Raw genomic sequence first — 26,356 nt, 5'->3', positions numbered from 1 at the left:
GCACCACTAGCTTGCGGCAATCTACAGCCTTGCATGAAAGAACTGTCACTATTGGCAGACAACTGCCACTTAACACCGCTAGCTCGTTTCGTCATTGTATAACGCTCTGCTTCGAAGGCATCTGCGCGTGCCAGTGGGCAACATCGTCCAACAATAGACTCATTAAAGCACTTCTAACATACGGCAGTTCGGGAGTTGGAATGCAGACAATGAAATTCCTGCTTGCCTGCTGAGCGCGGAGATGAAAAAGCGATACATTTTCCAAACATACTGCGCTCACCAGGTTGTGGCTTCGTCTTTCCACCGTGACCACGCATGGTCCCATTCTTTAACAGTAAGGACTTACATATGTGGTCTTTTAGTCCTTCATCAAGGGCGTAGAGGCATCGGATTGACTATTACTTAAAACAGACCCCGAAACTGTATTGCCGTCATAGACCGGTCTGGCCTCATTGTCTGGGATCATCTGCGGCGAGACATCACCCAACCCAGTATCTTCCAACCCAAAAACCGGTACCCAATGATGGCTGGACGCTGGAAAGGCTGTGGTAGTAACCTGAAGAGCGGCGAGTTTGCGTAAGTGAGGCTCACGCTGTGCTTGCCCAATGGCATCGAGGGAAAGGCCTTTCTGTCGTTCGTCCAGGTCGTAATGAGTGACAACTAGACGCTGCGGTCCGAAATTTGCATTGCACCGTAAAGCATCCCGTTTCAGTGAGTACGTCTTCCACCACTCCTGGTTGCCGTTGCGGCTATGAGGGAAGAGATCCCATTTGTCCATGCTCTCTTCCTCATCGCCGGTAAGTGCAAGCCATGCGTAAAGATCTTGTCGCTTTCTTGAGCGCTGCTTGCCCTTGGGGACACGGTTGAACCATTTCTTGTCTTCTCCTTCTCCCTCTTCGATGAATTCGTAGGATGCCGGCCAATCGTAGATTTCTGCTTTCAGCCGTGAACCGATCCAACATTCGCGCTGCTTCACAAAATCTCCCGAATTTGCATTCTCATCAACCTCGTTCGACTCGTCTATCTTGTGGTGTCGAACCCGGTCGACGGATCTCCCTCTCCAAACATCTATGGTGGATCTCCAGTTCGAGTCGTCACAGCCGAACTTAAGCACGAGCAGGACAGTAGGTAGTACCAGCAAGACAACAGTGTACAGTTGACTGGCCAAATCTGCCATGCCGATCGTGACGATGTGCACCCCAAACGCCAGCCATCCGATAGATCTCACATACAGGTATGTCCGCGGATGTTGGAGAAGAGGTCCTTCTATGAACAACGACGGCGGGTGTAACAACTCATCTGGCATCCAAAAGGTCACTGCTTTGGAGTCCGGCTGAATGATGAGTACCTTTGTGGGTTTCCCGAACAAAGAACTGTTCTTGAGTTCCGATCTCTTCGGATCTGGCTTCGTCATCTCCTCGCTTCCTGTTTGTCCCTGTTGTGTAATCTGAACCTGCCGTGGGGAAGCCTTGTTCATAATCGAACCATTCAGCGAAGAAACACTTTGCTCTGGTGCGTCACCACCAGGGACAACGGTAGCGGATGCTTGATTTCTCGTTCTCACTGTTGTTTTGTTTGCTTTCAAAAACTTGTGGTTTGATCTCTCGCCCTCGTAGAGACCTGCCGTTGGAGCAGGGTTGGATTTAAGCACCACTTCGTGCACCATAGCGTCAATGGCTATACGGTGCTGTCCGATGACATAGGCACGGACCAAAATCGAAACGATCATGGCTGTGGCGTTGGCAAAGCCATACCAGTCTCTGGACAGGATGGCCAGAGCTACGAGGAAACCGACGAGGATGAAGCTGATGGTCATAGCCACACTGATATCGTGTCGTCGAGACCGAGGTGGGGTAACCTTCCAGACCACAAAACTGCGGGTAACCTCAAAATGCTGAGAAGAAATCCACCGCGTCAGCCATGCAGAGAGATCTGTTGTGTGGATACCCTGGGAGATGTTGTAGAGGTTGAAGCCGGCTGCCTTCTCTGTAAACCGATCTCCCGCAATGACAAAAGCGCCCAGCAATGGAAGGTACTCGAGATAGGTGCTACGGACAAGTCGGCCAACGGCAGAGTTGACTTCCTCGGATCCGAGTAAGGTGACGAGACCAAGGGCATCGATCTTGAAAGGCGACCAATTATGCAAGACATGCCAGGGTGCCCAGGTCATGACGAGACTGGTTGGCTTTTTTCTGCCGGATCTGATGGCAAAGCTGATGGGCGGATTGAGGAGACGAGCTGTTCTATATATCAAGTGTAAGCGGGCTTAGGTGGCAGTTGACTTGTCTTGACTGTAACCAGGGCCTTCATAAATCCCTGGGGATACATGAAAATTGTGCACATGCTGTAAGATGCCATATGGAAGCAAACACCAAGGCCTAAGGCTGGAAGACGCTATGTTTCAAGACGGCGTGGTTGCATATTCTTGAGATTCTCGATTTTGGCCCCCAGCGTCGAGGCGCCTAGCCCAGGAGCCGCCAGGGGTCGGCAGAAGCGAGAAAGGAGTGCGACATACAGTGCACCATGAGCCATTGTGGCCGCGAAGCGGCGCAATCATTCCGTCGCGTGCAACCACCTCAAGGTCTGCAAGTTGGTACGCATTGTCTCATATATAGACTCGGCTGCTTCTTATCGGCAATTGTCCTGGCGCGCGAACGGAGCCGCCACGCATGTGCAAAATTGGTACATGTCACGGAACAACCTACCTGACATCCTGCTGTAAACTAGTTGTGATTCAAGATAGAAAAATCCGAAAGGAAACGGGAGAACAGGCAGCAAGGCACCCCAGCATAGGTCGGGACACCTCTGTCAAGGGGTCAGATTGCGGCCAGTTCGCCTTTAGCTTGATGGCGCTCACACGCGGACGGAGTCACAGAACGGCATCGCGTATCGTTGAGATAGCAGCCGATGACAGGGCGGCTGCCTCCGACATGACACAAGTAATTTAGGTCCCCGTTGATAGTTCGAGCAACGCTGGAGGTGCCGCCAGGTTTGGACTCGACGAGCATCGGCACAAATTCGTTGTTGCACCTGACCAAATCGCAGCTCTTCGGCAAAGATTCCCGATATGATTTCCCCAGAGCCTTGTTCCTTGCTTGAAGTTGTGTCTACCTTAGATCAGGCATTTACACGTTTGAACCACCATGGTAGTAGCTCCTAGAAGAGCCACGTAGCGCAGGAGGCAGGGGTCAGGGTCAATGATGGCAGAGTAATTCACAATGACGGGGAAACGAAGTCTGGACGCAGGGGATGGTGCCGAGCGGCGTCTATAGGGATGTTCGGGGCGCTGATTGAGGCCGTTGCAGGTACAACGTGCCACCAGACTGCACCCAGTCAAGGCTGCGAGATGACACGGGCTGCTACAAGCTGTTCAACAAAGGTAGAGGTATAAACTCCACATCACCGAGGCAGATGTCACGATTTAACAGATCGAAAAAAGATCTAGGCCAAGAGCCGATTGACGATTCCGTCATTTCGATTACTCTATCTGAGCCGTTTCCCAACCGATGCTCGTAAAGCTCATTTCACGCGCTAATAGTAGCAGAATCATCATCCACAGGGCTGGGCAACGGTTAAGTACATCCCTTCATCTCCAGCACAGGGCTTTCCCTCTCCCGAGAAAAGTAACTGATCCCAGTCGAGTATCTTTCCCTCATGAGTGCCATCGACTTTTGGCCCTGTGGATAGGCGTCAGGAATGGAATGGCAGGGGTTGATGGCACGATTGTAGCTTTTGACATTTTTTGGACATTCCCATTCTTTGGAGAATGTGCTGAAAACGGTGTGTCTTTCCTGGCGCGAGAGGTTGCAAGATGATTGGCAGAGCAGTGACCATTTGTTTGCGCGTTGACCGTCCATTCAGCTCTTACCAACCACTGGCAGCAGGGGCGGCAGGGGCGGCAGGGGCAGCAGCAGTAGCTTCCTGAGCCCAATCTCCCCCAGTAGCCGGCTCGTTCCAGGTTGCGTCAGCTTGAGGAGCGCCCTCGATGCCTGGAGCAGCAGCTGGCTCTCCAGCCCAGTCCGCGTTGTCCGTGAATCCACGGTCGACGGCACCCGGTCCAGCCTCGTCCGCACCTGGCAGCTTCTCTTCCTCCTTCTGTTCCTCAGCCTCAGGATCGCGGTAGAAGTACAGATCAACCACAACGTCCCAGTCGATCTCACGGTTGGCAAGAGTCCCTCGCAGACGGAGGACCTCACGAGCCAACAACCACCAAATCAAACCAATGGCGTGTCGACCCTTGTTGTTGGTTGGGATGGCAACGTCAACGAATTCCGTAGGAGAGTCGGTATCGCAGAGGGCGATGACGGGGATGTTGACATATGAGGCTTCCTTGATGGCTTGAGCATCGGTGCGAGGGTCGGTGACAATGATCAGGCGTGGCTCCTTGAAAGAGCGGGTGATGTAGTTGGTGAAGTTACCGGGGGTGAAACGACCGGCAATGGCAACGGCTCCGGTGTGGGCGGCGAACTTCAGGACTGCACGCTGGCCATAGGGACGGGCAGAAATGACACAGATGTCGGCCGGGTTGTCAATTGCGACAATGATACGGGCTGCGAGGACAATTTTCTCCCTGCGCCAGCAAAGTTAGTACAGTTGTTCTTGAACGCCTCCTTGCAGTCGCCGGCCGTCTTGCCAGGAATATGAGCGACAAATCTGTGGAGAATCTCGTACCAGGTCTTAGCGATGTTAATCACATTGATACCATCAGGGCGAGTCTTCCACAGGTACGGTTCCATGTGAACCTGCAGGTTCTTGGATCCCAAGTGACATTGTGCCGCCAGGAGCATCTCAATGTCCTGGGACGTGGGGTTGAAAATAGGAGGGAGGTTTGCTGGGCTCGCCATGTTTGCGACCGGAGGAAAGTAATGTGAGGTCGAGGGCGAGTTGTGGAAGTGAGAGCGAGCGTGGACGAAGCGAAGAAGGATTGAGGTTGAAGAGCAGTTGTACTATAGACGATCGATTCATAGGCCGACTCGAAAGTGGAAGTTAGGGCATGCCAAGATTTTGCTCATGCGGAGATTTATTTTGGGTTAGCGTTGTCTCGGGATCGGAGCTACTTTTCCGCGAAGACCAGAGTTAGTCGGGACCCGTCGCAATGAGAAAGCTGCGATCAGGAGCACGACCGGACACTTTTCTATCACACATCATCAACAATGCCTCCGCGCGCATCCTCAGCGGTGGGGAGCAGTGTATTCAACTGTATGTGTATTCTGTTCTTCCAAACAATGTGGCTGACCCCGATGCAGTGACCGGCCTCCTCCAAAGCTTGCCATCTGCAGTCCGCAGTCAAGCCTTTACAAAATGCTCGACATGTCTATTTTCGACGACGCCCGCGCTGGAGGCTAAGGCCTCTTCTAGAAAGCGCAAAGCACGACGACATATTGACCCATACCGGTTGGCTCAAGCTCGACAACGCAAGGCTGCCAATCTAGCCCGACAGAAAGTATTGAATGCGGAACGAAAACTGGCACTGGGCGATCCGGTCCGGTCACGACCGACGCCTTTCATCGAATCTTTACATTCACCTGCTTCGCTAGAGACGGTCAAAGAATCATACCTGAATTACTTGTTAAAACAAGAAGAACTCAAACAAACGTTGGAATACTCCAGATGGCTGACTGAGCCTCTCCCTGAGTCGAACCAGCTTCCCGGGGCCAACGACAACCTCGCGGAAAGGATTAAAGAGCATGCTGACTCCCACGAGAACGCCACAAAGGCTCTGCTGGCCATTACATCATTGGAGAGCGGGAGCAGCAAAGACCGGACCCGGGCGAACGTGCAGAGGTGTATAGGGGAGTTCGGGCGTCACAACACAGACAAGCTCCTACCACCGAGACTACTGAGCAAACGGGCCCCATCGCCGTCTTCGAGCGCTGAGAACGCTGCAGTCGAGATTCCAAAACGGATAGGACAAGATACTGGATCGCCAGAAGTGCAAATTGCCATCCTGACGACGAAAATCAACGTTCTTGCGGACAACTTGCACAAGAAAGATAAAAGTAACAAGCGCAACCTGAGGCTTATGGTACACAAGAGACAGAAGTTGATGGCGTACTTGAGACGCCGGGATAGAGGTGGAGCGAGGTGGCAGAACATCATGGACAAGCTTGGACTCAACGATGCCATGTGGAAGGGGGAGATTAGCTTGTAATGTATCGGTCTGAACAGGAAGTTTTGTACAATCACGCCTTGAACCGTTTTCAGTTTCCATGATCGCGTCATTGGGTTTGTCATACATGTCTTCTGGCTTTACCTTCAGCTGACCTCTCGCCGTCTCGCGAGTAATTGCAGGTCTGGTGATTTGCATGACTTCCTGCGATACGAGAGAATACCCGTATAGCAAATCAAACCTCAAGAGGATGATTCCAAGCACCTTCTCCATTGCTCTGATATGCCCTGGGCTAGGACTTTTGCGAAGAGCTTGATTACCCAGACTATGAGATTGCCAGTTGCGAACAAAACTTAAGATTGGTTGTGTCGTTCACAGTCCGACTAGCCGAGTCTCACAGTGGCAGTCGGCAAAATGAGTGTGCTGACCTGCCGCAGGACAAGGACAAGAACAAGGACTGGTCCCCAGTCAGTCTCAATAATGGCGTTCCAGTGAAGCTGTATATCTTGACACGCAGGTCGTCCCAGCAGGACACAGTAATCCTCGCTGCTGCCAGCGATATAGCTAGGAGCGGGGTGATGCAAAGAGAGCTGGGATTGCCCAAGACCACACAGTGATCGCGAAGGGCAAATCAGTCGTTTACTTCTGTTGAAGGAGAGTACATGGAACCATGGTACTCCACCTTTGCCCACACCGATGGGTTTTGCGGGGGAAAGGCTGAAGAAACCGAGCGGCCACAATCATTGGTGAACCGCGAAGGGAGACTCACACCTCGGTTGTGGAGAGACAAAGGACTTGTGGAGGTAACTCCTTCGTCGACTAAATGTTATGTTCGTTGCTACAGGACATTGATCCGATATACACAAGTCCCAGTGCATACCTTGACGCCGAGGGCTAGGCTCAGAGGGACATGTTCCCTTCACAAGCCTTTGGACATCAATCAGGTATAGGATCAACATGGCGTCGGCAAATCAGATGGGCGAAGGTACCCTGCCCTCAGTCTCCGAGTTGTTCTCTCTCCAGGGCAAAACAGCAATCTGCACAGGCGGCACTGGGGGATTGGGTTTGTCGATGGCCATTGCACTGGCAGAAGCAGGGGCGGATATCGTTTCGATACAGATGAAAGATGACCCAAGAGCATCGTTGTTGGAAGAAGGGGTCCAGACTTGTGGACGGAAGCTGTCTGTGTTCGAGGCTGATGTCGCAGATTCAGCAGGGTTGAGGGCTTGTTTCGCAAGGATCTGGGCCAGCGGTATTGTGCCCGACATCCTGCTCAACTGTGCAGGCATCAATAGACGATCCAAGGTGGAGGATTTCACGGACGAGGACATTGACGCGGTACAAGTCCCCCATGCGTGTTGACCGACCGGACAATGTATCACAGAGAGTCTCCGTCAATACTGACTTTCTGGAATCTTAGGTGTTCCAAATCAATCTCAAGGCGTCCTTCGTGGCAGCCCAGGAGGTGGGCCGGAAGTTGCTTGAGTTGAAACGGCCGGGCAAAATCATCAACATTGCCTCAATCATCTCGTTTATCGCGAACATCAACATCGCCGCATACGCCTGCACTAAGGGCGGCGTGTTGCAGATGACCAAGGCAATGAGCAACGAGTGGGCCTCGAAGGGAATCAATGTCAACTGCATCTGTCCTGGGTAAAACTCACCTCCTTGAGTATTAATCAGCTGTGGTAACAGGATACTAACTTCGTGTTCGCGACACAGATACATCAAAACTGCAATGACAAAGGTATACACAGATGATCCCGAGTATACCAGATATATCATTGGGAGGACGCCAGCTGAGAGGTGGGGACTTCCTGAAGATTTCCGTGGAGCGATCATCTTTCTGGCGAGTAAAGCAAGTGACTTCGTCTGTGGGACGAGTATTGTGGTCGATGGAGGGTTGATCGCGAAATGAAGAGAGGTTTTCGATCACAGTCGGGAAATCAGAACTCGCCTTAGTGACCAATAAGGAGAACTGCCGCTGCTTGTGTCCAGGACTCTGGACTTTCCATCTGGTGTGGTCCTGGGTGAGTCAGTGCGTGATCGATTTCCTGTAAGGTGAAGTCGACTTGCTGTGGGCAAAGATGCAGACACCGTCTAGGCCCAGGGATGCCCACTTCTGAATGCTCCACACTCATGGTATGCCTCTTCCTTCTGTGCTGGCATGATAGAAAAGGCGTACAGAGCCTGCTGCGACGGTGCATGCACGGTTCAATGGCTGATAGAGCCCAAGGCTCATAGTTGTCTCCCTCCGATCCTGCTGCAGTTGTCATAACACTTGGTTGAGTGGAGATATGTCCAGCCTCCCACTTCATTTTGTCCCACAGTCGCGCATGCAAGCGATATTCACACTTCCACAGCAACATCCTCCGCTTCCCTACACCCACCAATCTCTGGCCGAGCCTTGATGCTCGATAGTAACCATACAACTCACACTTTCTCGGAGCATACACGGAATTGGGGAAGAAGATGATTGTAACAAGACCAGCTCCCTTAGGGTAGACAGGACACCTTCCGCTAAACAGTAGCACTCTAGAGAGCGCAGATGGAGATCAAGAGCGATGCGGGATACTCCGAGTTCAGCAGCATGGACATTCACGTGACAGCTTCGGCCTCGGTATATGAACCTCCCGGTGTGGGAAAGCATTCAAGTTGGGTAAGCCAACACCGGATATACAGGCATCATACCTCACACAACACAGAAACGTCCATGCGTCCCTCCGGCGGCCGTGTGTGTCGTCAGGCTTCTCCTGTTGACACCAGCGCAGATCGCGTGATGGTCCCCAGCTGCAAAGCCTCCCAGACTCGGGATCGGACATAACAACTCTTTGTCCTTTTTGTCCGATGTATTGCGAACTTGAACGTTACAAGTCGCCGAGGAACCGGAGCCCTGTTTCCCCACCCCGATCGACGCTAACCAATTTTCGTATTCCCAGACCGCGCTATTCCCTTTCCGTTCGCAATGATATCGCATCAGGGAGACACTTTGAAAGCTTTCTACACTTGCGACAATTGAGACAACAGGCTGGATGCATTCTCGGTCGTAATGAAACGACCTCGGACCTAATGACGCCCAGAGCGGGCCTTTCTGGTAGGTTCTTTTAAGCTTCATCGAAGACATAAATATGGCAGGTCCCCAAGTTGGTCTCCCTTCTGGGTTTTACCATCATGCTCTTCAGACTTAACTTCAGATACGCAGCCACCACAATTCAAGTTGTGATCAGACCTTCTGTTCAAGAACATACTTGGATCCGATCTCCCTTCCAATTTCAAAAAACTTCGAAACGTTCCATCATGTCACAGCAATATGCAAAGGACCAGCCGCAAGGCTTCAAGAACTACGTGGAAAACATCGCCATCGTTGGGGTAAGTGACAGTCAATTGACATGGCAATCCAACTTGGCATGATCCGATTTCCATGACCCCACCACTACACCAGCAACTCTGACTTTGACCACTTTTTGTCGTCACCGACTCTTACTGACCCTCTTCTCTGGTTTGCAGGCAGGTGGTCGCGTCGGAGCCTTCGTGGCGCATGAACTGCTCAAGACAAAAAAGCACAAAGTCACAGCGCTCTCACGGCCCGAAAGCACCAGCAAATTGCCCGCCGACATTCTAGTCAAACACATCAGCTACGATGACCCGTCATCGCTGGTTGACGCCCTGCGCGGCCAAGACGCGCTCATCATCACCATGTCAGTCATGGCACCTCCCGACCAGGAAGCGAAACTGATCCAAGCCGCCGCCGACGCCGGCGTGCCGTGGGTCATGCCGAACGAATGGGGCCTGGACCCGTCAATGAAAGATTTGGCGAAAGAATCGCTTATAGGCGAGCCCCGAGAGAAAGCGCGCAACCTGATCACCAGTCTAGGAAAGAGCAGCTTCATTTCGCTGGTCGTTGGGTTCTGGTATGAATTCAGCCTCGGGGGCTTGAAGTATCGTTATGGGTTCGACATCCCGGGCCGGGAGGTGACTTTCTACGACGACGGAAACACCAAGATCAACACCAGCACTTGGCAACAGTGCGGGCGTGCTGCGGCGGCCGTCTTCAGTCTGAAGGTGTTGCCCGAAGATGAAGCGGACAAGGCCCCGACGCTTTCCCAGTTCAAGAATGGGTTCGTCTATGTCTCGTCGTTCTTGGTCAGTCAGCGCGATATGTTTGCCAGTGTTCTTCGCGTCACGGGGACGAGTGAGAAAGATTGGACAATCAAGTACCAGGATGTCGAGGAGCGGTACAAGGAGGGGGTGGAGGAGATGAAGGCGGGCGATGTGTTCAAGGGGTTTACGAAACTGCTTTATGCGAGGGACTTTTATCCGGATGGATGTGGCAATTATGAGGCCAGGAAAGGCTTGCACAATGACCTACTGGGCTTGCCGAAGGAGGATCTGGATGAGTGCACGAAAGTCGCGGTCGTCATTGCTGAGAATGGCGAGGAGGCTGGACGCCTTTAAGCCGTCAGACCTGTATTGCCGTCGTTGGACATCCAACAGCGGTGGTGGTCCCAAGGTGTGGCAGGGTAAACATAGCCAGACAATCAAATACATGTTCAACCACAACTTCTTACAGCTTCAAGTTCTATCTTCACTGCCAGTCCCTTATCTCACCTCCCTTCACCATGGGCGACAGTTCAAGATCTAGGGTGAAAACAATCTCAAAAGAATTGATTCAGATGTATTTTATGAGAATTTTGTAAACGCACCATACCGCTGTTGATTCTATGAGCCACTGTGTGGCGCAACGCGGTCCAACTGCTGTCTAGTTCTATGGATTTTGGGAGAACAGACCCGTCCGGAGTGTTGTTGAGACTTTCCTGAGTTGGAGGATAGACATCTCCGCTGTGGCTTTCTTACTTCTGCTGGCATTCAGGACTGCCCAAGTCTTGTAGGAATGCGGCAGTATTGAATTCCGAGTAAACAGCGTCGATTTGAAGAGTCGTCACGTTGACATCGAAGTTGATGATCCCTTTGATTTCATACTGATTGCTGCCGATGCCAGAGGCGTTCCATCTCCAGGAGACGCTGGCGCAGTTGTAGAAGGTGCCGAGGGTAGCCACGACCGGGAGCGGAGGAGTCAGGGACTGAGAGGCGATAAATCCTTGCTTGCTGGGGTAGGCGGGTGATCCGAGCTGTAATTTCGCCACGATTAGTCAGATCATCACATTCCACGGGTATATGGGAATGGTTAAACAGCGCCCCGAAAGAGGAGTCCAAGGCTCCCAGCTCCGCCATGACGGGAGGAACGACAAGCTGCTGCATTACAGGATGTAGAATTTGTTGCACTTACAGGTCTGCCGGAAAGAGAGTTGATCGAATCGGACAAGACGAAGAACTTGTCAGAGAGGATTGCATTTGCAGTAGCGTTGAAGTCAGGACCGCCGGGTTTCTCGAGAAGGTAGGTGTAGCCTTGGACAAGGTATGCGACTCCAGTGTCATTGAGGCAGGTGTGTTTGCCGGGCCAGTGGCTCCAAGGCTGGGCAATGACACTAGCGGCCAAGGCCAGCACGGTTACCAGAAATGAGGTATGCATCTTGACGCGGGTTCAGATGGTTGGTTCTGCAATGTGACGTTGATGAACTCGAGGTCGGATTCTGAGAGCTGTATTGTTCAAAGATTGTTTGGAAGATTTTTGAAAAACAGAAATAGTTTAGGAGGATAACAAATCTCAGACGTACATATGACTTCACAGGTACGAAGTGAATTTGCAAGTGAACTGCTCCTTCACTGTGTATGCAGCTTGAATTTGCTGACAGACGCCGTTGTCATTTTGAGAGTGAATGTATGTTCTGGGCATGTTCCTTATATATAGTATATAGCGTGCAGGTTGCAGCGAAGGATTCAACTCCGGAAAACAATGATTGTTTTACCTGGATGACCCTTCATTGACATGGTGATGTAGAGCCCTAGTAGATTTGAACCTCATCACTTTACCGGACAATGAAAGAGTCGATCTGCAAGCCGAAGGAGACGACAAGGATCTAGCATGTCCGAGCTTCCCAGTCAGGAAGAATGCTTCCCTTTCCTGTGTGCTGTTCCTGCGTTAGAGGACTTACCGAATACGTCTCCCTGGACGGGTGGACAGGTATATCCTTGCAGCTACGGCATTTGATCATTACCACTTTCAATTAAAGTGACTGATGTTGCTGGTGGGCTGCCTGACAGCATCGCTTGAGGTAGGTACATACCTACCTACCTTGGTAGATATGGTGGCAGAGTGGCATGGTTGTTGCTTGTACCACAGTTGATGGTAAATTCTGTAGATAAAATAAGCTCAGCTAAAGTTTAGGCTGCGGAGACGGAAGCTAGTCCCTATCTGGACATCTATGACACCTACATCAACAACTTCTCCGGATCTAATCTCAACCTAAGGCTATTCATCCCAGCATTCTTTCTGTTACTTCTGGGTTCTACAGCGATGAACCAGGTCAACCTATGCATGACCGCGATCTTATGCGGAATTTGGTTTTTTTTTACTTCACTACGGACATGGGTGCCCACATCTACGGACGAAGCAGAGATCTGATGGGGAAAGATCATATGCATGTCGGAAATTAATTAAGAGGCTGGAGGGCTGAACGCTCTTGAATACCTTCCTCTGCTGGGAAATGTGGACGCCCGTTCATCGCTTGAAACGTGCTACCCGGGCACGGGAGCAAACGATGCTTTTGACTTGGCGGAGCGCGGAACCCGACTTGTGACGACCCGAACTACCCATTGTCTAGGCTAGGCTGTACCATGCTATTTCCCCAGCCGCCCTGGCATTGCAGCAGTGCTCCCAGCCACAATTCTGTCTACCATCGCTTTGGCGAAATGGAAAGAGCCTCTACTAGTTGTCGTGCACGTGTTTTGCACGGCAGCCTGTCTGCGGTCATCCTTTCTGAAAGCTTTCCTGGGAAGTCTATGCGACGTGGACAGAGGCCGGGTTACTGACTTCTTGGAAACGAGCTGCAGAAGATCTAGAAGCGAGGACGGAGGATCACCGTCTCTGAGAAGCACGCGTATATTTGTTCAAGGCTGATGTTTCTGACGTTGAATCGGTGGACAACACTGAACCGGCAATGGAGAAGGAGGTGTTGGGTGTTATGAGTCACACAGTCATAATACTCGGCCAGAGTCCAACGACAGGGGTCGACATGCCACAGGGTGGCAGCAAGAAAGAGGTGTAGCACGATTGGAACGAGGTAAGCGCCATATAAGAGAAACCGTGTGAGGAATTGCCGCGACATGCATCATGGCTGTCTCCATTGATGCTCATTCCCCGTGGGCCCCGTCAACAGCATGAGCAAGCTTGACTCACTACGACCGAGCGATCTGCATAGTCTATACGGTCGCCAGCGGGCTGCATAATGAGTTGCGACAGCATTCGCATGGCCAAGGATTGCTCCTGAACGTACGTGAGTCACTAATATGGTTTTTGAGACACCGATTTTTGCAGGATGTGACCAATACTCGAGCCTGACCTTGAACAGAAGTCCCTTTGTCTGAATTTTGGGTCTCAGCTCGACTTTGCCCTCAGACGCTGGTCGTATCGCAGTACAGCATTTAACAGCACCTGTGTTCCAAGTGCACTGGCAAAAATCATTTGTTAGCACAATACGATATGATATCGGAGGAGTTTGCAAGACAATGGTCACCCACCAATGTTCAGGAGTCGAATATTCACTTGGGTGGTGCGAGATACCATCCTTTGACGGAATAAACACCATTGAGGTGGGACAAGTGTACGAAGTATTCACGCTGTCGTGGCCCGCCCCAGCTGGGAGTTCTCTGTACCCGTCCTTGCCTACGAGCTCAATGGCCGACGACCGCACAGCGTCAACACAGTCCTTGTGGAACTCGACAGCAGCACTCCTCCAGATCTGCTTGATGTCGACTGTGCAGCCCTGACTTTGTGCAATTGAAGCACACGCTTCCTGGACGATCTGGGCCATTTTGTCCATAGTGTCGTTGGAGAGGTGTTCGATGTCGACGCTGAAAGTGACCGTTCCGGGGATCGTGCCAGGGGACTGTGGTTCGGAATTGATAACTCCGACAGTGGTCAAGCCCTTATTTTCCCAGGCGATGGTATTGATGCGTGAAATCATCTGCGCTGCCGCCAGGAGGGCGTCGGCTCGTCGATCAATCGGCGTGGTGCCACAGTGCTGACATCGGCCGTTCACGGTCACCATGAGCCAAGTCATTCCTTGGACTCCAGTCACGACACCGACGGATTTGCCCTCGTCTTCCAGCACAGGGCCTTGCTCGATATGGTATTCGAAATGGGCCGACAGCGGATTGACGGTGTGACTGGCCTTGATGGGCCCAAGGTATCCGATGTTCTTGAGCTCGTCTTCTAACCGCAAGCCGTCCGAGTCTGTGTGGTTGTACGCGTCTTCCAGTGACACCTTGCCCGCCCAGACGGCGCTGGATAGCATACCGGTGTTGAATCGGGCGCCTTCTTCGTTCGTCCAATTGATCACAGCGATGGGGGCGTACGTGGTATACTCATTCTCTTGCAGCACCTTCAGGATTTCGATTCCTGCTTGAACCCCGAGAATGCCGTCGTACCTCCCTCCCGCGGGCTGCGTGTCCAGATGGGATCCGATGCCGATGGGAGCAAGGCTATTATTTTGGCCCGGTCGGACGGCGAAGAGGTTGCCCATCTCATCGATCTTGACCTTCGCCCCGTACTGCTGCACCGTGTCAACGAACCAGTCGCGCACGGCCTTGTCTTCTTGTGTGAGAGTCAGGCGGCGCACACCTCCTTCGGGGGTTGCGCCCCATTGTGCTGTGTGGTGCAGAGTGTCCCACAGTCTTTGCTGGTTGACGGTCAGGGTCGAGCCAGCGGCGAGTCGTGGGTTCGCTGTAAACGATCGGACTTGAAGGACGTTTTGACGGCATTGTCTTCGGACGGCACGTCTGCAAGCATTTCTCGACAATGCCAGCAGTGTGCTGTGGAAGACTGGAAAGGGTGAACGTATTGAATTCATTGTCTTCGCCCTCTTGCTTATGTACCAGGTATACACATGATGGTTATAGATAAAATGAAAAACGTACCTGCCACTTTCCTTTATATTGTCGGTAGAACCTAAGTCGCATAATGGACTGTGTAGTGTGTACCTCTTCCACCCTCTTAGTAGCGGATCAAACCACTCCACTGCGATCAGCGGTGACTACTGGCCACTCCCAAATCCATCTTCGGCCAACGAAGCATTTCTCAATTGCAATTTGCACTGGATTTCCCCCACAGCCTTTCTCGGTGTATTTTGCGTCGCGAGCCGGATACGGAGGGGCACATGAGGGCGGGCCCCTTGATAACCGTAACCGTGCCGTAATTGGCTATAGATACAGTCCCGATGCCCACTTTATTTAGTCTGAGACCGAGAGATACAGTGCCGACAGACTAACGTGTACTCCGTAGCAACAGCTCCCCAAAATGCTCTGCACGACCTCTTCTTCTCCAAGTCTTTGTAGTTTCTGGTCGCCTTTCTCCGCATATCTTACCTGTCATCTTGAATTGCATCTGACCCGTTTTTGCATAGTTGGCTGATACAGTGCCGAAATGGAGACGTAGATCAACATGGTCGCTTACCTTTGTCGCTTGATGGTGGTAATGGAGAGAGACATGATGATTTGATGCCCTCATGCCTTCCGATACCATAGCACTGTCGGCGTGCTACTTGGTTAATCGGTAAGTCGTGTATATAAGGGCTACTTGTTCCATGTTCACCCCCAGGAGGAGGCATTGCCTGCCGCTGTGTCGACACGATCATCTGACTCGCAAGAAGACTGCTATATTTCTACACAATATCTAACAAGTTACAACCTGCGTCAAAATGGGGCTCAAGAGAGCAGACTTGCGCCTGAATCACCCCTTCATCCAGAATCTGATCGCCGGGTAAGCCTGTTCTATGCCACCCTCTCTCTGCAGCAGCAATATGCATGAATGCATAATGTACGCCGTATTCTCACCTCGAGGACTAACATGGTTGATCTAGTTTGATGCTCCTATGTCTCCCTGGCATCTACCTGGCTCTGACAGGTCTCGGGGCCGGTGGAGGGAAACCGTCGTCTCAGACGGTGGCTGCGAACGTGAATGCCATCCTGTATGGTGTCTTCTTCGTGACCGGATGGTTTGCCGGGTCTGTGATGAATCTGATCGGTCCCAACTACACTGTATTTCTTGGGTCGATAGGCTACAGTCTATACACCGGTGAGTTGTGGCACATGATATTGCTCGCCGTCCTCATCTGTCTAACAGAGCATGCTGGGTGGCAGGTGGTCTCTGGTACTTCGACCGAAGCGGCAACTCCTGGCTGGCATATATGGGTGGAGGCATTGAAGGAGTATCGGCTGCACTTCTCTGGGCTTCTGCCGGTGCAATCGCGTATTCGTATGCCGAAGAGAAGGACAAAGCTTTATTTGTGACGATACAATGGTGCATGTGTGAAGGTGAGCAGTTCTGCCCCAGCCGCGTCTTGATTCATCTATATAGCACTGTTGGAATGGTTCTTGATATTCGTTATTGACAACCCACGCGGTAATAGGTGGCTCGACCATCGCGGCTCTGGTGGCCCTGGGCATCAACATGCACAGCTCGCGGCAGGATGCTGGCGCGCCAACTCCAGTGTACATCGTCTTTGTCGTCATCCAGGTCCTTGCCATGGTTCTGGCTCTGACACTGCTTGTGCGACCGGCCAAGGTGGTGCGCAGCGACGGCACCAAAATTGCCATATTCAAGAACCCAACATTGAAAAGCGAGCTGGCCGGGATTCTCGAGATGATCAGAGACTTCAAGTTCATGATGCTGCTGCCGGCCATCTTCGTCGCTGAGATGGCCTTGGCCCTCCAGAGCTCTCTCAACGGCTACTACTTCAATCTCCGCACTCGCTCCCTCAATAACGTAATGTTCAACTTCATCCAGTTGCCGGCTAGTATGGCCATGACTTACATCCTCGACAACCCTCGTTTCGGACGACGGAAGACAAGGGCTCTGATTGGCATCTCTGTGATGAGCGCGGTCACCCTTGGCATTTGTGCCGCTGAGGCTGCATGGCTTGCCGAACACCACCTCCATCGCAGTGAAGCTGGACCGTCTGTCGATTGGACTGACTCTGAATTCGCCGGAGCGTTTGTCATCTATGTCATCTACGGAAGTGTGTACAGGTAAGCCAGCCCGAGTTTTGTTCCAACTTCCAACCGCCCAACGATGTCGACAGTTGTCGCGTTCTTACTGACACCATCTGAATGCAGCATCTACCAAATAGCAACACAGTACGTGATCTGTACGTTAACCAACGATCCAGAGCGCCTCGCACGTCGAGCGTCGTGCTTCCGAGGAACGACCGCGCTGGGCATGATGTTCAGTTTTATCATCGACGGCAACGGAGGGACGTACATCACTCAGCTGTCTTTTCAGTTTGCATGTTACTTCGTTGGAATTGTCTTTCTGTACGTGGTCACCATCTTCTACGTCAGTGATACGAACTATTTCCACGAGGACACGGTCATTGTGCCAAAGCATGTCCAAGACGATGCCCGGCTGGAAGGAAGAGCTGCCGCGGATGGCGGCAGTGTGGATGGAAAGGAGACTGTGATTCCTGACAAGAGCATGGCCTAGTATCTTTAGGTATCTGGTATTTGGACCACCTGAGGACGTGTCCCTTTCCCACCTTGGTGCCAGATTGTACAGACGCCTCGGCCGGTGTACGAGTACATAGGCATGTTTGTGCTATGCACCTCGCATAGCTAGCCATTTGATCCTGTAGCGTGTGAGCGCGGGTAAACGTATTCAAGGTCCATTGTACCATCGCATTTACTATGAGTATGTCCTTGCCATATCAATCGTTGTGAAACCAGGTACCTCCCATAGTGCGTATTTGTATGCACCCCTCCTCGATAGATGAGTGGGTCCAAGTCTCGTCCCAGTGCAGTGATAAGCATTTATCTAGGTAGATAAGGACCTCGGCCCGACGTCGCCCTTCTTGCCCTCAGTTCTACGTGACTATCAGAGACCACTACCATTACATTACCACTACACCACTACTGCTTCACGTCCAAAGGATCAAGTATCTAGGTTCTTGATACCATTGGACTCACATGCTTTCATCGTCGCACCCTCGCCAGCCGCCTCCGTCACGGGGTTCCAAACTCGGCTACTACCGCGCCTCGATCGCCTGCGTGGGCTGCCGCAGAAGCAAAACGAGATGTCTTCTGACGCAGCGCAGAGAGCAGGATAAATGTCTGAGTTGTCGACGGAAGAACCGACCATGCATATTTCTGACCGTGGATAAGAAGCCGCCAGATTGGATTTGGTCCGAGAGGCAGACCATGGACCCCGAACCAGCGTCGGAGTCCCCTTCGGTATCACTGTCCACCACCGACTTAAATGTAACGCGGCACCATACTGGCAGTGGCAGTGGCAATGGGAATGGGAATGGCGACACCGATACGCAACCAAGCCAGCAGCAGAAACAGCGCACCTTAGCCTGGGATATGGCTATGGATGCGGATGCGGAGAAATTCTGGGCTGGGCCCTTATTACTGCCGTCTCAAGGGAGCCATGTCGACAGTGAAGGCTGGATCGATGGAAACCTAGAATCAACGTTCGCCTCTCTGGACGGCATGGGTGACACTGCTGTCGACTTCACCTTACCACGACACTCTGACCTGAGCCAGAGCCCAAATGTGGGGTTGGGGTGCGGATGGGACTGGGACGTCAATATCATGCCCTTCGAATATCCGTTCTCGTCCCACCAATACCAGCTCCAGACTGGTCAGTTGGATCCGACTTTCGATCCCGTTGCCTTCACCCTGTCAAATCCGTGCCACGATTACGGATATCATTACCAGGTATCCGGGGAGGGTACATGAGCCCATACCTACTTGGCGCCTGGAATTAAGAAGCGAGGCGACGGAGCGGAAATCAGATTTGATAGTCAAGAGAGGCCTCCGTGTGGGTCTGGGACTTTGCAATGCTTGCCAATGGTCAGATTTGGGAGGTGTTAGTGGATGTGATCACGTCTCTGAATGAGTGTGGCAAGATGGCTATCGGTGTGCAGTCATTTCGGTCAGACCTCGACTCGACAAGTTCGAGCGACATACAGAGTATAGGTGGTAGCCTGTGAGTCGTATAGCAGGGACAGGTAGTCAGACTGGGACTGTACAGTGTTGCAGGCCTCACAGGAACACCTATCACAGACGCCATGATTGCACGGTATAAAGGATATAATGAAGCCGCCATCTTCAGTGGAAGTGTTGTTCTGGCGGATGCTGCTTTGATCCTGGTGGCAAGGACGCAGATCGCCCGGCAGCGGACATGGCGTGTCTGAGTGGGATAATGCGGTCTTCGAAATTCATGACTTTGGGTTGCCATCAAGCAAAGTATAGCTTCTGTTCTCCAGAAGCATCGAGCAGAAGGCGGATCAAGTGTCACGTCCCTCCGTATCGAGCCGGGCCTTAGGGGCATTTTCAGCCAGTAGGACGCGACGAAAATATATTTGTAACGTGATCTGAAGTTCTTTCCAGCAAGACGTTCCTCACTGATTGGGTGATTAACTCACCACATGTATCTTCTGTTCGGGCTCCTTCAAGATGGAAGCATGTTCTTGTTTGGATACGCGTGTATCAGTCAGGAAGGTGAGGTTTGGGCATGATGGGCCAGTATGATTAAGTCCTTGAATTTCTGTTCTAGTATCGTCTCTGTCTGAGTTTGCCGGTAGTAATCCATCTGACAATAAGGGATGGCTGTCGGTGCTAGGGTTAAGGGGGCCTGCCGTGGTTTTGCCAGCGTTCATGTAATGGCAGTCATTTATTCGCTCAACTGTCCGACACCTGCGACAAGGCTCAGCTCCATCACATTTGACTTTTCTCCGGTGACAAGACAGACAGGATCGTATTTCCCGATCTCTCTTTCGACGAATTGGCCCGTGCACATTCATGGTGAGTAGCAGTAGTCGGGCATGTGTCGAACTTGAAATGTGGATGAAATGCTGTATCACTACTAGTAATAGTGAGTCGCGAGCAGGTACCTACTACGTAGTAGGTGGTGTTAAAGCGGCATGGTCTGAGTGAGCGCTCATGTGAGCGCCAAACAAGGCAGCACTGCATCTCGTCCTCTTGTACTCCCGCCATGAAGCTCCCGCACAATCACGCTGGGAAGCTCAAACATGACGCCGACGTTGCTGGAGGGCACACCTGTCCCAGAGGTTGACATACTATTCCTGGGGAGCCCTGGCGTGGGCAAAGCAACGTTCCTATCGTAAGTTGTTGAGCAACCAAAAGATCTGCCCTCTCCTCGCCCGCACGCAGCAACATCTCGCGAGCTCATTCCTGGCGCTAGCATTCACTCTTTCCCAGTCAAATCGAACATGTCCACAATGGCAGACTCAACCTGTCTGCTCCTCGGAAACGCATATTCGCACCTACAGAGCCTCTGAGCTGGGACGTGACGCTGTTTGGGCGACCATACAAGTTCCGCATCCACGTCTCTACGTCGTCGCTGTTCGTGGACCCATTCCCAGCCGAGCCAGCGTTTACGATCATCGCATTCTCCGTCTCCTCGCGCGAGTCCCTCCACAACGCCCAGTTCTACTGGCGCAAGCAGCTGTCCATGCACTACAGTGATCTGGAGCATAACATGCCCGTGATGCTACTGGGGCTCAAGCGCGACGAACGTACCGAAAAGAGAATGGAAGACGGGACGTTTGAATGTGTCATGCCCCAGGAGGCTCTGCGGGTCGCTCAGGAGATGCGCTGCGATCGCTACGCCGAGTGTAGTGCCTTGACGGGTGAGTTGATGTGGGAGACCCTGGAGGACATTACTCGTACTGCGGCTATGACCACGACGGAGAATGGGGGGATGACTCAGTATTCTTGTTCGGTGATGTGAATAATTTCCCGGGTTAGGCGCGATATTTGGGATATAGCTGCGCTCCAGATGGAGTTTTCGGAGCAGGGTCTTCACCATGACCACAATCTGGCAAGTCGTCTTGACCCATGCTTGCAAGTGCCTGATGGAAAACATGCCATCCGTTTGGGGGTGGAAGGTGATGGACAGCCACCAGCAAGACAATCATGTTGAAATACCCTTGGGCTGGATTATGAAAGTGTGACTGTCAGTGCGTTAAAGTCCAGCGAGTGACAATCGTTATCGGTTGCCGAAAAACGTTCTTCAACGCTTTCCAAACTTGCGACAGTCACCTATGCGCGAGTGGGCGTCTCGAGCCACTGAGACGATCGATCTTCCTGCCCAAACAGATCTCGAGTCATCACTTGAGCAACACGACCCCAGAGAACTCGTGCCTCGAGCCTAAGGTCAATTGCGCTACCAGCCTGGCACGCGCATGAAGCCTCCTGCATGTTGTCCAAACCACTGGCGCTTGTCGGAGACTCGGAGATGAGAAAGGCTGCAAGTCACAGCCGTCTGGCTTGGGAGGCTCCACGAACCGACCTTAAAGAGCACTCGACCCGCGGTTTAGTTCTCACCCAGGTAAGGACACGGCTCTTTGAGACAATTTGTCGTGACGGCCACCCCAACGAGTTGCCGTACCTTCGGCTGCGGCCCCTGGTGCGACACGGAGAAGGAACGCTTGAATGAGATCTCATGTCTTGATCCCCCAGAAGCTATGAACCTGATTTCCGTAATACGTTCTCGTCCTGGACAGCGAGCGAGGGCCCTGCCTCATGGCACATGCAAACTCTTACTTTTGCGATCAAGGCCACATGGTGAGGTGGAGCTGTTCACAATGATTCGAAGGGATCGATCATGCTCGCCCCTCACCATTACTGCGAACAGAAGTGGGAGACAAGACAGTACCCGGGACTGATCTTGCGAGTCTACCGTAAGGCAACATTGAAAATGTATAGATGAACATAAGTCAATTCCTAGATAACCTTGACTTTCCGATACGTGCCTGCAACAAGTTACTGCTGCTGCTGAACATGGCCGGCAGGCTTGCTGGAGACGCACGACCGTGTGAAAATGCCCCCTGAGGCCCGGCTCGATACGGAGGGACGTTATACGACACATTGTACCATAAGCATAGAATTTGAGACATGTAGATAGAGCGCCTGAGTAATCGTCCCCAGTCTAGCCTCGCCTCGCTGCGTGTCAAATACTCCAGCATGAAAAAAAAACAAGATACACTGCCATGCGACATAGAATCCAGTGCGGTTCAACATTGAAATGTAGTTGCAGGTGACATTTCTCCCCCCTGCCGATCCTGCAACCACAGCCTTGACCACCCGTTCCAGTGATATACGTTGTTGACTTCCGTTCCACGAGTTTGCTCTCAAGCTCCAATCTGATATCCTCTCGTCTTTTCGCCGAGGACTCTAGAATAAACAATCCAAACAACAGCAGCACGCCAGCCCGGCCATCAATCCAGCACAAAGACCACCGCCACCGCCGCTCTTCTGGCGCTCATAGACGACGGGAGGAGGCTGTTGGGGTGGATAATACCCCTGGCCTGGAGGAGGGCCGCCTCCCGGACCATAGCCGTAGCCTTGGGGCGGGCCGTAGCCGTACTGTTGTTGTTGCTGCTGGTGCTGTGGGTAGTAGCCTCCCTGCGGACCACCTCTGGACATGTCGTACTGGCTTTGGTTGGCATCGTAGACCATACCGGGCTGAGGTGGGGGAGGGGATTGATAGTCGCCTGCGCCGGTGTGTGAGGGAGGCGGGTATTGCGGTGGCGGGTACTTCTCGGGCATCGTGGTAGACGAGATATGATATCAGATCAAAGGTTTCCGATGATTTCTTGTGCCCGTTACTTTGTTTTGGAGGCGTTTGAGAACGTTCAAAAGGGTATCTTTAAAGTTGTGGCTGGTGTGACTACAATATAGAAAGCAATGCTCGTCAAAGTGTAGATAGCAGTGGCGAATAGGAACAGGAGGTGGTGTCGGTGTCGTCGCTTCCGAAGAAATGCTGCGTCAGGAGGATCGTGTGGAATTCCTTCTCGCCGTCTATGCCGGCGTGACTGCTCGCGAGAGGAAGAACGATCTCGCGTACCTTATGGCGGGTGCGGTGACAAGGACCCTACTGGATCTTCCACAGTCTGGATTGCAGGGAAAATGGGTGACAGGTGAGATCAAACGAGAGAAGACAATCTATCGTGAAACGACAACGATGAGCAGAGCAGAGGAGAAGATGGAGATTGCACTTGATACTCCAGTGGCAACCCCGAGTGTGGTCCAGATTCCGAGGTCAATGACTGTCGTGATAGAGAATCTTACCTGTAGCAAATCCATTGAGAGCCTAGGCAGCCCTGCCGCACGACCGCGCCTGACTGCGCCTGAATGCACGTAAAGCCCTGGCAAACCCTGACTCCCGTCATCATAAGACGACGCGACGCGTAATTGGAGGTCTTGGATGCCTTGGAAGGTTTCGAGTCTTGTGACTTGGCTGAGCAATGGTGTCACCCTAGTGGTAGTGGTAGCAGCAGTAGCAGTGACAGTAGAATATCGCCACTTGCAGAGGTAAAATGGTGCAACGACGCATATGTCTTCGTGTACGTACCTACTGAGTTCAATCAGTCACTTGGAGACCTCCATGATTTTGGCAGTGGTCTGTCCGAGGAAAATCGGCTTTGTCTGACCGCTCCTTGGCAAGATGTGTAGTCGCCAGCATAAATTCTTCTCCAAAAGCGAAAATAAGTTTTAGTCTGACAAAAGCAATTCTCAGAGTGAGAAGTCGTCGCGTGTTTTATACAATTGCCGGCGAGCCATCCACAGAAAGAAGGTTTGGTGGAAGTCTGTTCATCAGCTGAACCTCACCTAGACTTCGCTGTGGCAGTGGCGATAAAACGAGATACGAGGCCACGTGATACTGTTGTCCGCAATATGGATGTGGATGCGAATACGAATATGGAAAGCAACGCCGCACGGCCACAATATCCTCATTCACCCACGTGACATATGACCAAACTGTGGCGATATACGTATATTGTGGCCGTGGTTGGTGTGTACTGTTCGCTTACACTGCAGTTCTCCTCCTTGACATGGTGCTCACTAGTACGTAGTCCACTGACTACCACGCACTGAGGCACTCTTCACTGTTCACTCATTAGCCTGCTATGAAGTGCTCTGTCGTTGCGGCCATGAAGTGCCCAGGAATGTACCGTGCTTGAAACAAACTGGGTGATTGGTGTCCGCATACACGCCGAGACGCCTACTGGTTCAAGCGCAGGCATCGTCGTAGGGACAGTTGACCTGTCGAAAAACGGACGGCGTCAACGACAGAATATTCTGTTCGACGTCCCGCACAGGCCTCCATTCCTTCTTTGCTATTCAATGATCCTGTAGGAACGTGTTCTCTTCCAAAAGCACAGACATCATAGGTACCTAGGTACTTGGGCACCTGGATCTTGCATTTTTCGGGTCACTCGCTTTCCCCTGGAACATCCACGCACGCCGCACGGCCCACCTCGTCAATAAATGCCCACAACCCACTCTACGGCAATAGCAAACGTTGGGAGAAAAGGGATGAGATTTGATCACTGAGAGTGGTTCCCACAGTTGTGCCCACTATTGTGTACTACTGTCCAGCAATCAAACCTTGATGATCGACGAGGCTGAACCGGTTCCGGCGACATCCGTGCTGCCTGGAAAAATCGATGCCTGTGGTGGGGTGCTTGGCCCGTCTGGAGCCTGGTTAAGACCCATAACAAATGTCAAGAAAGGATTACTGGAGCCTGGGATTTAAGGCTACAGAGGTATAGCGGTGCTCTGTAGTTTGGAGACTGGTCCGCAGGGACTGACCGTTTCGGCACGGAGTATTTGGAGGGGCCCTGCTTCCCACAATAGTGATCTGATTAATCTCCTTTCCGCGCGCACCCGTTTCAATGCGTTGATCCGTGATCCGTAGTCCGCATATACGACGTAGTACATTCTTTTCCTAGAGGCGCAGTCCTCATAGTACGTACCATCTGGGTATCCGTGGCCGTGGGCCCTCGCAGAGAGGCTCCAGCCTTGGGAAAGTGAACACTACTGAAGAAATGAATACTCTGTAGTTACCCACAGACGAAATGGTGCTGGGTCCTGGCTCCTAGGAATGATCATGCGTAGTCATGTTGTTCAAGACACCGTGTACAGAGCACCAATGTCCCTCCTGGCTCCCATCTCGTTGAGTCCCACAGCGTGTTCAACAACAATGATCAAAAAACCTCACTTGATGGAGCAGTGCCCGACCGACTGAAATGAAATGCTCCAGGCATAGAGATTGCTTCGACGGAATAGGCGAAGACTTGAGATTGTTGAGCTCTTTCGCCTCTGATTCTAGCCATGCTGCCGACGAGTACGTACTGTGTAGAAAGATATCTGATCACTGTAAGGGCACGAACGTCATCGGACCAGCGTCCGGGCTGTCAACGATGGAATTGATCTCGTGATTCTGGCTTGTGTTTACCTTTCGCGCAAAAGTACACGTCCCTACCGTTGTGCTTCTTTCTTCATGATGCGAGGTTTAATAACTTCACCTTCACGTAGCAAAGGCCTCGCGAGGACGGGGATCCATTTGACTCACCAAGAGGCTCCCCAGATATGGTGAGTGCCCTTTAACTCTCCGCTGATACTTACCTATCGATTAGTATGTTATACCTGTGCCATGGTACGACGAGAAGACCAGGAACTATCACGGGCTTCTGCTGCAATGGGATTGGCTGTAGTTGCACACTGACGGCCGTATCATCCATTGATGCCGTTGGGCGAGGTTGAGAGAGGGTTGGAGGTTCTTGCCCTCATGCCACGGCTTGTTAGGATGTACAAGTCCGCACTGTGAGATCAACCACCACTACCCCTTCCACCTCCTACTACGTACTATACCGTCTCGTTGTAGGGTGCGGCATTTTGGCCATGCACACGGTCATTCGTCCTCGTTGGACAACTTGAACACCAAGGCCTCGTTTGCTTGCAGAAGATACAACCACCAGATATTCAACAGCCAATGACAATCAGTCTGGCAGGCCTCCAGCATCCACCTCTCAACTTCATAATATCATTAGAACTGATTAGAGTTGCAACTAACTTGTGTAGTTTGGCTCGCCTCTGTTGGAGGTATACAGAGTCATTTAATGCTCGACACTTGTCACGTTGATGAACACTTGTGACAGTTCAGCCAACTCGATCGCTCGATGAATCCAAGTCGACTGACCATGAGATGACTGACACCGGCAGCAAAGGCAAAGGGGGGTGTCCTTGTCAACATGAATGATTATTGACAGGTTTAGCAGTACATTATCGCTAGCAAGACCACTTCTCTACAAGCCTAAGGGT

At 52.0% G+C, this 26,356-nt stretch overlaps 10 protein-coding genes across 10 annotated transcripts; 6 read left to right on the top strand and 4 right to left on the bottom strand.

Moving 5' to 3' along the window:
• Positions 1–358: 358 nt before the first annotated feature.
• Positions 359–2,170, bottom strand: A1O1_04912 (uncharacterized protein; the record flags this gene model as incomplete). Its single annotated transcript, XM_007725801.1, has 1 exon — positions 359–2,170. The coding sequence occupies one exon, from the start codon at positions 2,168–2,170 to the stop codon at positions 359–361; it is 1,812 nt and encodes a 603-aa protein (XP_007723991.1).
• A 1,694-nt stretch (positions 2,171–3,864) lies between these two features.
• On the bottom strand, positions 3,865–4,844 carry A1O1_04911 (40S ribosomal protein S0; the record flags this gene model as incomplete). The annotated part of the gene is made up of 2 exons (XM_007725800.1): positions 3,865–4,570; positions 4,672–4,844. The coding sequence occupies 2 exons, from the start codon at positions 4,842–4,844 to the stop codon at positions 3,865–3,867; spliced, it is 879 nt and encodes a 292-aa protein (XP_007723990.1).
• Positions 4,845–5,153: 309 nt separating this feature from the next.
• On the top strand, positions 5,154–6,151 carry A1O1_04910 (uncharacterized protein; the record flags this gene model as incomplete). Its single annotated transcript, XM_007725799.1, has 2 exons — positions 5,154–5,199; positions 5,247–6,151. The coding sequence occupies 2 exons, from the start codon at positions 5,154–5,156 to the stop codon at positions 6,149–6,151; spliced, it is 951 nt and encodes a 316-aa protein (XP_007723989.1).
• Positions 6,152–7,066: 915 nt separating this feature from the next.
• A1O1_04909 (uncharacterized protein) lies at positions 7,067–8,027 on the top strand (the record flags this gene model as incomplete). Its single annotated transcript, XM_007725798.1, has 3 exons — positions 7,067–7,447; positions 7,530–7,762; positions 7,832–8,027. The coding sequence occupies 3 exons, from the start codon at positions 7,067–7,069 to the stop codon at positions 8,025–8,027; spliced, it is 810 nt and encodes a 269-aa protein (XP_007723988.1).
• Positions 8,028–9,406: 1,379 nt separating this feature from the next.
• On the top strand, positions 9,407–10,564 carry A1O1_04908 (uncharacterized protein; the record flags this gene model as incomplete). The annotated part of the gene is made up of 2 exons (XM_007725797.1): positions 9,407–9,478; positions 9,617–10,564. The coding sequence occupies 2 exons, from the start codon at positions 9,407–9,409 to the stop codon at positions 10,562–10,564; spliced, it is 1,020 nt and encodes a 339-aa protein (XP_007723987.1).
• A 395-nt stretch (positions 10,565–10,959) lies between these two features.
• Positions 10,960–11,639, bottom strand: A1O1_04907 (uncharacterized protein; the record flags this gene model as incomplete). Its single annotated transcript, XM_007725796.1, has 2 exons — positions 10,960–11,238; positions 11,397–11,639. The coding sequence occupies 2 exons, from the start codon at positions 11,637–11,639 to the stop codon at positions 10,960–10,962; spliced, it is 522 nt and encodes a 173-aa protein (XP_007723986.1).
• A 1,965-nt stretch (positions 11,640–13,604) lies between these two features.
• A1O1_04906 (uncharacterized protein) lies at positions 13,605–15,078 on the bottom strand (the record flags this gene model as incomplete). The annotated part of the gene is made up of 2 exons (XM_007725795.1): positions 13,605–13,677; positions 13,748–15,078. 2 exons carry the CDS (start codon positions 15,076–15,078, stop codon positions 13,605–13,607), a joined length of 1,404 nt encoding a protein of 467 aa, XP_007723985.1.
• An 846-nt stretch (positions 15,079–15,924) lies between these two features.
• Positions 15,925–17,708, top strand: A1O1_04905 (uncharacterized protein; the record flags this gene model as incomplete). Its single annotated transcript, XM_007725794.1, has 5 exons — positions 15,925–15,986; positions 16,087–16,301; positions 16,367–16,540; positions 16,636–17,254; positions 17,342–17,708. 5 exons carry the CDS (start codon positions 15,925–15,927, stop codon positions 17,706–17,708), a joined length of 1,437 nt encoding a protein of 478 aa, XP_007723984.1.
• Positions 17,709–18,418: 710 nt separating this feature from the next.
• On the top strand, positions 18,419–19,419 carry A1O1_04904 (uncharacterized protein; the record flags this gene model as incomplete). The annotated part of the gene is made up of 3 exons (XM_007725793.1): positions 18,419–18,940; positions 19,081–19,157; positions 19,242–19,419. The coding sequence occupies 3 exons, from the start codon at positions 18,419–18,421 to the stop codon at positions 19,417–19,419; spliced, it is 777 nt and encodes a 258-aa protein (XP_007723983.1).
• An 837-nt stretch (positions 19,420–20,256) lies between these two features.
• On the top strand, positions 20,257–20,978 carry A1O1_04903 (uncharacterized protein; the record flags this gene model as incomplete). The annotated part of the gene is made up of 2 exons (XM_007725792.1): positions 20,257–20,348; positions 20,447–20,978. The coding sequence occupies 2 exons, from the start codon at positions 20,257–20,259 to the stop codon at positions 20,976–20,978; spliced, it is 624 nt and encodes a 207-aa protein (XP_007723982.1).
• Positions 20,979–26,356: the final 5,378 nt, after the last annotated feature.

The sequence above is a fragment of the Capronia coronata genome (genome assembly GCF_000585585.1).
Source record: "Capronia coronata CBS 617.96 chromosome Unknown acBCG-supercont1.4, whole genome shotgun sequence".
Lineage (NCBI taxonomy): Eukaryota > Fungi > Ascomycota > Eurotiomycetes > Chaetothyriales > Herpotrichiellaceae > Capronia > Capronia coronata.
This window is presented reverse-complemented; position numbering and strand designations above follow the sequence as displayed.